Genomic DNA, 10,430 nt, shown 5'->3' with positions numbered 1-10,430 from the left:
TAATAATAATAATAATAATAATAATAATAATAATAATAATAATAATAATATTTATGTCTATACCACCCGGTGGCAAAGCCAATCTGGGCGGTGAACAACATAAAAATTTACAGAATAAAATATACATAAATATTTATACTCCCTTCCCCCCCTTAAAAAAATATTAAACACTTAATGTATTAAAATGGGACTATAACAATGTATAATTATACTATCCTAAACTAAACCCCAAAACCCTCAGTAATCCTCACCATCAGGGGATGGGGCCATGAGAGGAATAAGGGAAATCGGGGAGCCTGAGAGCCTGGGCTGGGGAAAAATTTAATCTGGAAAGGCCTGCTGGAAGAGATCCGTCTTGACAGCTTTTTTAAAGCTGTCTAAAGATGTTAACTGACGGATCTCATCTGGCAGGTCGTTCCAGAGCTTAGGGGTGACAACAGAGAATGCCCTCTGAGAGGTAGCCGCAAGTCTAGATTTTGAAGGCTGCAGCAAATTCCTCCCAGAGGTGTGGAGAGCGCGGGGAGGATTGTACGGGAGGAGTCAGTCTCTAAGATAGCTTGGACCCAAGCCATTTAGGGCTTTAAAGGTGATAACCAACACCTTGTACTGGGCCTGGAAGCTGATAGGCAGCCAGTGGAGGGACCTCAAGACAGGAGTGATGTGGTCCCTCCTAGATGTTCCTGAAACAAGCCTGGCTGCCATGTTTTGGACCAGCAGAAGTTTCCGGGTCAAGGACAAAGGTAGCCCCATGTAGAGCGCATTACAGAAGTCGAGGCGTGAGGTTACCAGTGCGTGCACAACAGTCTCAAGGTCCCTTACTTCCAGAAAAGGGCGCAGTAGATTCTGCCTATGTGGATTGTATCAATTCAATTGGAATATCATCTGTTCCTGGTTTATTCTCCCCAATTTATTCTCTACAATTTCTCTAATCGCAGTTTTCATCTCATTTTCTAGAATTTGAGGTTCATCTTAGTATGCTTTTTCATTCCATTTGCCATTTATTTTTTTCATCTCTTTTATATAGTTCTTCTGTGTACAGCACCAATGTCTTTTTATTTCTTTTTGGTCTTGCAATATGTTCCTTTTCTTACCATAGGGCAGTGTGTTCCTCTTCTGACCATGGTTCTTCTGCCTCTCTGTCAATTATGCTTGATAATGAAAATCTGTTCCTTACATTGTCTGCAAATTCTGTTGAGATGTTCTTCAGGTTATATTTTGTTATGGCAACTGTTTTTGTTTCTTCTTCAGCTTTACTTTAATTTTGGATATAAGTACAGTGGAGCCTTGCCTTATGTAGGGATCCGTTCCGGACACACACACACCAGCATAAGGCAAGTATTGCATAAGAATGGGGTTTGTGCTCGCGAGTGATGTCCACCTGTATAGCCTCCTTTCTGGTTGGATGAAGCAAGTATTTACAATGAATAGATGGTTGGCTTCACAAAATTCTAACAGTCGCTCTCCTGCTTTATTTCTTATGCCTAAACCAAATCTGCCTACTGTTTTTTACTCTTCTTTTGTTTCCTACTTTAGCCTTCCAGTCACCAGGAAGATAGTTTGAAGTCCTGTGTTGGTGTGTTGTTAATTTTGTCCTGGACTCCTTCCCAGAATCTCTCAATTCTTCTTCCACTGCCTCTGTGGTTGCTGCATATACTAATATTTATAGATTTTCCATGAAGCCTTATTGACATGATTCGAACTGTTTTTGCATTGTATCCTTTGACTGCTTTTGATATATCTTTCCTTAATATGAACGCTACCCCATTTTCATTTCCTGAGTAGAACACCATGTAGTTATGAGTCAAAGTGACCCATTCCTGTCCATCTGAATATTGCTATGTTTATGTGTTCCATTTAATGTCTTTCAGACATTGATACTAATATGAAGAAAAGCTACATAGAAGTTACAGAAACTGTTTAAGGCAAAAAAAATATGCCTAAGGCCTCCCACTGGCACAGTCCAAAAGGTCATCAAGCCTCAGGGTTTAAACAAAATGAAACCTAGGGAAATTCTCAGTTGAGTAACAATAGCTATTTTCTTTCCTTTTGCTCATAATTACTCCCCAGCATTCTGTGTACTACATTAGTATTAATGCTGCAGTGACCAAATGCGAATATATACTGAAAAATAACTCTACAGGCATAGCAATAGTAATTTGCAAAATCCAGCTGCTCTTACCTTCAAGTGTGTCTCCTTGTCCAGAAAGAGCATCCCCTGCTCCCGATGCATAAAGGGCAGTCACAGATAAATCATATCTTGTTCCTGGCTCCAAATCTCTGAGAACAGTAGTAGTACTATCTCCCCTTAAAGTCACTTCTTTAGTTTCCCCTCCTGTCACTGGAGTATATGTTACAAGATACTGCTGTACTTTGCCAGGTGCTGAATTCCAAGACAGCTTCAATGAAGATGTTGTAGCATCAGAAACTTTCAAGTCTCTCGGTCTTCCCAGAACTGCATGTGATAAAAATAAAAGGAGCATAGATATAAATTTCCTGGGAGAAAAGGTTGTTATCTTTAAGGTGTACATGAAATATCTGTGAGGTAAATGATAACTCAGGGCATAATTAGCATTTTAAAATGAAATAAACTGACACAGAAAAGAAGCTAGAAGGGCAATATTAACTGAAAGCTGCCATTTTAATTGGCTGGCAGCAATGTGGGGTAGTGGTTGAGTGTTGGACTACATAGCCTGAAACCCCACCAAAAAAAACCCTATGTGGCTGTGTTCTGGAAGAGTTTATTCCTGATGTTTCACCAGCATCTGTGGCTGGCATCTTCAGAGAATGCCCACCACAGATGCAGGCTAAACATCAGGAATAAACTCTTCCAGAACACAGCCACATAGCCCGAAAACTCCTCAAAAAAACAATGGATTTTGGCCATGAATGTCTTCAACTTCACATGTTGGACTAAAGCTCTGAAGACCAGTGCGCAACTCCTCACTCGGCCATGTAAACCTACTGAGTCATCTTGGGCAAGTTGCATTCTCTCAGCCTCAGAGGATAGCAATGGCAATGCCCCTCTGAACAAATCTTGCCAGGAAAAGCCTGTGATAGGTTTGCCTTAGGTCACCATAAGTTGCAAATGACTTGAAGGCACAGAGCAACAACAAACAATGACAGGTGCTTTTGGTCAGGAGATTACCTCGAAATGAGATTTAACTCTATATTCTAGACCTGTAGAGACCTATATGCAACACTGCAGTAACACTAGCTTGATGGACCTTGTTGTCTTTATACAGCTCTTACAGATACTACCAAAACAGTAGGTGTGGATTCCCCACCTCCCCCAGCCTTAGCCAGGGACGTAGCCAAGGGGGGGGGTGGGTTCTTGGGGTCCGGCCCCCCCTTCCATTAGAAAAATGAATGGTGCGTGCTGCTGCGCCACCGCACCCAATCCCCATTATAATGGTGGCACTTAGTCTGGACACACACCCCTTCCTAAAATCCTGGCTACATCCCTGCCTTAGCCAACATGACCAATGGCAAAGAATGTTGGGAACAGCAGTCCAATCACATCCTGATGGACACATAATTCTTGCCCCTGCTCTAGACAAAGAAGCTGCATGGCTTCAGCTTGAAGTAGTCAGCTTCAGTCCAGTTCACACTAACTAATTTTTTCAATATAAAGATGTCCCAGACAATTAAAGATTAAGTATACTTATTGAAAAATGTCTTTGCAATCCCACATTTATCATGCAAATTCAACCCACCCACCCTCAGGGTGCTAGTTGGGTCTGCTGCAACTTCCTGTTACTTTTAAAAGTGATTCTACTTTGAGAAGAGAACCTTACCTTCTTCAGTTTTTCCATGGCCAGCCAGTGGATTTCCTGCCCCAGACTGGTACTCAGCAGTAACAGAGACTTCATATCTTGTATCTTGCATCAGATTCTGTAGTGTAGTTGCTCTTTCATTTGCTGAGACTGTTACTTGTTTTCTCTCCCCACCAGTTACTGGTCTATATGCAAGTCTGTATCTCAGAACATTCCCTGGAGCTGGTGACCATCCAACTTTAAAGCTGTCTGTTGTTTCATCTGTTATTCTTAAATTTCGAGGTGATCCCCTGACTACAAAAGAAATTTTAAAAAATCATAAATACAAGTCATAGTATTTTGATTTGTTCATCTCAGATAGGAGAAATCTCTATCTGGCTTGTAGTCCAAACAGCCAGTGGAAGTTGGTGAATTAAAGAAGCTATTGAAGGTGATGGACCTGATCCCCAAAATAAATTCATAACCTTGGTTACCTGCTATATAATCTAAAATAAACTATGGATTTACCACTCCTCTGACTTGGGAACTACCAGCTGCCTGTACTAATATCTACAGGAGCATCTCTCCCTCTATCAGCCTGCTCATGGTTTAAGATTGTCAGGGGAGACTACTCAACTATTATTTGACAAATGAAAGAACCTCTTCTATTGTATTGATATGAATTCTTAAACATTTTCTGCCCTTGATGATCATATTTTAATATGCTGAGTTTTGTTGTTATTCTATTTTGTTTTATATTGATGCCATTTCTGTATACCATGGTTGTATTTGTAAACAAATCATAGTATATTAGTATACATAATAAATTCATAATTTCATCTGATTGAAAATATTTCAATAAGCCCCTATTTTTTCCATGAAGTTATTGCAGATGAGGAAAATGGAAAAAGTAACATCTATAGCAAATTATGTGCAGTTATAGGCTTGTTCCTATTGTGTTTATCTTCATATATGATATTAGATAGGATAGAGAGAAATAGATATTATATTTATTTTTGGAACTAAAAAAGTAGTATATCTTAATAGAATAAATCGAGGCCAGGGGACAGGAAGTAATGTTTGGTTTGAATGTTAGTATGTATGTTGTTTGTTGTTTGTTATTGTCCTGTTTTTAATTTAGAATAGAATGTTATATATTGTTTTTCAGTGTTTTAAACAAAAGTGGTTAAAAAACGAAAATAGGGAAGGTGTGCAAATAGAAGGCTTCATAGCACAGCTCAGATTATAAATATATAGTTTATAATGGATAAAGATGCGCTGAAGTCGTCTGTTTTCTATGGATTCTTTAGTACTACTAAAATGGACCTGCATCTATTAGCTTTAAAATAGGTTTTGATTTTCAGTTTCCAGTTTGATGGCATTTATTCCAGAGAAAAACCAGTGGAAAGTGGGTTTCTTGTGAGAGGACATTACCAAGCACTACAAATATTATCAACATAAATAATTAAAAAAAAATAAAGCTAGAAGTTGATAGGAAGTGGGGTACTAAAGGCAGGCCAGCACACTGTACATGTTACTTGAATACATTTGAGGTCTGATTCATATATAACTGTGGAAATTTGGTTACTACAGACACTTAGAACTACTGAACAATTTCAGCAACTATAGCACCATAATGACACATGTAATACACCTCTGTCTTGGTTTATTTATGGGAGAAAGGAAGAGACACAGGACAATATGAATTATACCTTCTAAAGTTGTTTCTTCCCCATCCAAGGAAGGGCCATCACCATCTTCATATTCAGCAATCACACTGACAGCATATGTGGTTTTTGGTAGTAAATTAGTAAGAACTGTGTTAGTAACAGGAGCTGGTACAGAAACCATGAAGTCCTCTCCATCAACAGCCACTTTATACTTGACAAGATAAGACAAAACTTCCGCTCCTGCTGGAGACCAGTTAACTCTGAAGCTGTTAGAACCCACTTCGGAAAATTGCAGATTTCTTGCAGGTAAGTAAGCTGTTCAAAATTTTAAAGAATCTAGTAAATTCATTTGATAAAACTTGTTTACTTTTCAGAAACATGTGGACTAAACACCTGGCTGCTGTATTGTCTTGCAGACCAGATAACCAAAGCTGAGATTAATGGTGCATATGTTGCATGCCCTTCCAATTCTAGCTACCATAGCCAGTGCAGAGGATAAAGTTCCACATCTTGAAGCCACACAGTTCCCATATGTAGTCCAGATAAAAGCATATATCTACATAATCCTACTCTATTAACGGTAAGCAATTTTAATTATTTCTATCTTTCTATGACCAAAAAAAAAAGGGGGGGGCTTTGAAAGCTGAAGTTGTGGAATCAAGTTGGGAACAAATCCTTGTGAACATGATTAACCAAGCAATAACTGGCCAATAAGGATACACTGCCACTTATAAATGTACTGTCCTGCCATTAATGGGTAAACTATGCCACACTAAAGTTAATGAGGTTTTTGTTATTTCATTCATCCACAAAATGCAGGCAGGAAGCAAAGCACCAAAGATAACAGTAACAATAATTAAAAGCTTGGTCTTTTATTTAAACAAGATTACACAGGCGCCCTCATTATGTCGTCCCTGCAGCGCAAAAAGAACTCGGTTTTTCTGGGCTGTTTTTCCTCTGGAGGCTGGCGGCTTCCCTCCAGAGGAAATTAGGCCACCAGCAGGCTGCCCTTTTCAGGCGGTGTGTCCCACGCCATTGTTACTGCTATGGCAAAATGAATTCTCCAAAACACACACACAGAAGCCGCAATCTTACTTTGGGAAATGGGACATAAAGCTCTACCCTGGCAGAACTATATTTATGATCTTCCCACTCCCTCCCAACTGTCCCTTGCTTCCTCCCCTGGATACAGCCAAGTAGGGGTTCATGAATAGCAGGTGGCCAAGGAGACCTTCAGAGGACCTTCTCCGCTGTGTGCCTTGCTACAGGGGCATAGCCAGATGCTTCTGCAATGCCTACTGTTCTCTACCAGTCACCAACCCCTGAAGAAGGGAGGTGAGCCTTGAGGAAGATCATTGCCAGAGTGAGGTGGTGGTCTCCACAATGACCAAAAGCAGGCATGCATGTGCATTGGGTTGGCATATGTCACTGACAGGGTTCCAACTATAAATTATTCACCACTAATGGGAGGGAGGGCTTGTATATTATTGCTAATACCATTTGGCCCAGAATCTATTGTAAACACTTTTCGTATTCATGGCAAAAACAACTTACATTTCCTCCTAATTTCTCGAAGTTCTTGTTCAATTCGTAAGCAGACAGACTGTGTGAGCTCAAATGATATTCTTTGGAAAGCATCAAAGTCTTCCACTGTGTACACATGGGTTTCTGCAGGTGGTGTAGCAATTGCTTCCAGTTCTGTCCTTACTGCATCCTTAACACCAACTGCAAATATTTCTACATCAGAGTTCCTGAGTTTTATGGCGGGATCTTTAAAAGCATCTGATGATTTCCCATCAGTAATTAGAATCGTGACCCTGGGGACATTTGGTCTTGCACCTCTGCTTGTAACATATACTTTTTCCCGTACATAGGTCATTGCTTTGCCTGTGTTTGTAGATCCACCTCTGTAAGGGAAGGTGTTAATAGCCTGAATTATGTCTTCAATTCTGTTGTATCTGTTCAAAGTAAATTCCGTATGAGGATCCCTGCTGTACTGGACAAGACTTATTTGGACTTTCTCAGGAGAAATCTCAAAGCTTTTAACTAACACTTCCAAAAATGCTCTTACTTTAACAAAATTAGCAATGCCAATACTGTAGGAGCCATCAACCAGAAGCACAATATCAGCTTTGACATCCACACCTTTTGAACATTCTGTAAAAAAAAGAATAATAATTCTTAGCAATTATACAGCACTTAAAGTATGCAAAGCACCTCCATCATCACCATCATCCTAGTACTATGCTATAGAAGCACTGGTGTCTCCTATTAAATGGGCAGTCACCTGGTTACCAAATAGATAGATTAGCAAAAAAAAAAAAAAAACCACCCAGTTTTCTTGAACTGTGGTCTAATCAGCAGGTATATTGCTCTGGTGCGTAGCTGTTTTGACTTGATAGCCCTGGGTTTAAGCTGGCAAACTGGATGATCGCATGGGATTGTGGCTTTGCCCCTGTAACAAGGGACACAGAGTTCACTTTAACTCTCTCTTTCTGCGTGGAGCATGTCACCACTATCTCTAATCTCAAACAGGAAATAGCAAGGGCATATCCTCCCCAATCCACTCACATTCCCTTCTGGGAATGCAAGCAGAAAGAACTGGGAAATCCTAGTGTTATCATCAGTCTAAAAACTGAGATTAAAACCTCATCCTGATTCATGAGAAAGATACAAATAGACAAATACATGTCTTACTAGTTTCTGTGTTTTTAAAAGATGAGATATTTTTGTTTGCTTAGAAGTTTAGTGTGAAACTTTTTCCTGTTTGAATGTACAAGATTTCATTCTAGATCCTCATTTTCTTTATCTTTAGCCAAATCTATTTAAACAAATTAATCAAACACAAGTGTGTCTCTTAATGCCAAAGTCCAGATCTTTTTGACTGAATTATCAGATAACTAAAAAAAGAAAATGAATTAGCAATTTGTCTTTTGTGTTTTTCACTTTAGCTGTCTCTTCCCAATAGCATTTTTGTTTTTATACTGTTCAGCTATTGACATGCAATAGTTTCACCAACCAATGACTTACCCACTTGAACTTTTACAGGCTGCGTTTTTTCCATTATAGTTACTGGATCACTGGGAGTCAGTCCTTTCATTGCATACACATTAATTTGGTATTCTGTGTCCGCAGAAAGATCTTTTACATTAAAGGCAGTGGTCTGAGGTCCTACACTCAGTGAGTATTGTTTGGCACCAGCTATCATGGGAATCATGTCTATCTTGTAGCCAGTTATTTCACTGGGAGATGGAGACCAAGTGATTCTAATTGATCTTGATGAAATTTGTGTAGCTACAAGGTTTGAAGGAGGATCAATAGCTGAAAAATTAAAAACAGAAATTCAATCATAAACATATTTTTTCCAGAGTAAAGACATCAACATCTCATCTTTGGGGGGGGGGGGAGATAGCACTGTCCTACCACATCTATAGAAAAGCAGTCCATATTTATAAGCTGGAACAAATAAATGTCACAGAACTTGAACAGAGATGCTTCTGTTTCCAGGCAGCCTGACACTAACCACCCTATAATGCATCATGTAGCTGAATGAATAATAAGGACAGGGGTATAAACATATGGATAACTAATATGGATAAAAATATCCATATGTTTATAACCCTATCATTATTATTACTATTTTATTTATTTATATCCCAACTTTCTTTGGACCACATGATGTTTTCGAGCACTTTTCAAATGGCAATTCCTGTATGATGTATAATAATGCTGTTGTTGTTGTGCCTTCAAGTTGTTTCCAATATATGGTGAATCCCTATCATGGGGTTTTCTTAACAATATTTGTTCAGAGAGGGTTTTGTCTTTGCCTTCCTCTGAAGCTGAAAAAGTGTAACTTGCCCAGAATCACCCAATGGGTTTGAAAGGCTGAAGGAGGATTCAAACACAGATCTCCAGAGTCATAATCTAGTGCTCACACCACATCATGCTGGCAACCAGTAATGTCACAACAAGTGAAAAAGAGATATTAAGAGGGTAACTCTATCTACTCAAAGCCCCACCCAATGTAATGATTTTTTCCAGGTAATTAATATTAAATATGGTGGAAATAGGATCTGCTGGATTCAATTATATTTATTTCCAGGAACAAGATTGCTCTGCAAATATGCTGTAGATGTTTATACTAGTTACTACCCTCTGCATAATTAAAAGGATAGTCTTCTAGCTGTTGCTGTTCCTAAACAGAGAAATGCACCACCTTGAACATTTACACAATCCAAACTCTGCAGCCTGTAGAACTGGAAGTGTGTAAATCTTGAAGAGAATTTAAAAATCCCAGCTGTAGCATTTTTGGATACTCAACAATACTCATTAAGGTTTTCTATTATCAGATACTTATAAGTAAATACTGTATAGAGAAGAGCCCAAGTTTTGTTTTTTGAAAAATCACACAACTCCCTATACCGAACTAACTAATAACAACAACACTCCCCACATCACCAGTTTCCTAAAGTTAAGTTTTAGAAAAAGGCATGAGACTGTGCTAGTCCAACAAACAAAGAAGTCACATACAGAAATTTTGGCGTGTGCACAAGCCCTTGGGATACAATTAAAGTAGTTTTTAAATAAATAATAATAAAATAAAATTTTTATTTGTATACCACCCTTCTTACAATCAGGGCGGTGAACAACATCTATAAAAAACAATACAATACATGTGCGTACATACAATAAACAACAGGTTACAATTAAAATCACAGTTAAAAACCAGTTCTGGCCAGCATACCACTGCTGTCAGAGGGGGGGAAGACTAGCTGGAGCCTGTATCTGGGAATGCAAGCTTAAACAAGAAGGTTTTTAGTTCCTTCTTGAAGTGGGTTAGGGAGGTGGCTGAGCGGAGCTCTCCGGGCAGCGAATTCCAGAGGGTCGGGGCCGAGATGGTAAAGGTCCTCCTAGCTGTGGAGGTCAATCTTGCTCCAGGGACCCTCAGTAGCTGCTGCCCAGATGTTCTGAGTGTGCGGGGCGGATTGTATGGGGAGAGGCGGTCCTT

At 39.3% G+C, this 10,430-nt stretch overlaps 1 protein-coding gene across 7 annotated transcripts in view; it reads right to left on the bottom strand.

Moving 5' to 3' along the window:
• The window catches only part of COL12A1 (collagen type XII alpha 1 chain), a 149,696-nt gene that overhangs the window by 107,647 nt on the left and 31,619 nt on the right, over positions 1-10,430 (bottom strand). For 6 of the 7 annotated variants that reach the window (XM_042463100.1, XM_042463111.1, XM_042463119.1 and 3 more), the window contains exons 9-13: positions 8,453-8,743; positions 6,977-7,579; positions 5,465-5,737; positions 3,795-4,067; positions 2,180-2,452 (exon numbers count right to left, since the gene is read on the bottom strand). The exons of the other annotated variant lie outside the window; for it this stretch is intronic. In XM_042463100.1, the coding sequence (XP_042319034.1) occupies positions 2,180-2,452; positions 3,795-4,067; positions 5,465-5,737; positions 6,977-7,579; positions 8,453-8,743 (1,713 nt within the window). The remainder of the gene's footprint in view (positions 1-2,179; positions 2,453-3,794; positions 4,068-5,464; positions 5,738-6,976; positions 7,580-8,452; positions 8,744-10,430) is intronic. 7 annotated transcript variants of the gene reach the window in all.

Source organism: Sceloporus undulatus, chromosome 1 (assembly GCF_019175285.1).
Source record: "Sceloporus undulatus isolate JIND9_A2432 ecotype Alabama chromosome 1, SceUnd_v1.1, whole genome shotgun sequence".
NCBI classification, from domain to species: domain Eukaryota; kingdom Metazoa; phylum Chordata; class Lepidosauria; order Squamata; family Phrynosomatidae; genus Sceloporus; species Sceloporus undulatus.
The sequence above is the reverse complement of the archived record's forward strand: the minus strand, read 5'-3'. Positions and strand labels throughout refer to the sequence as shown.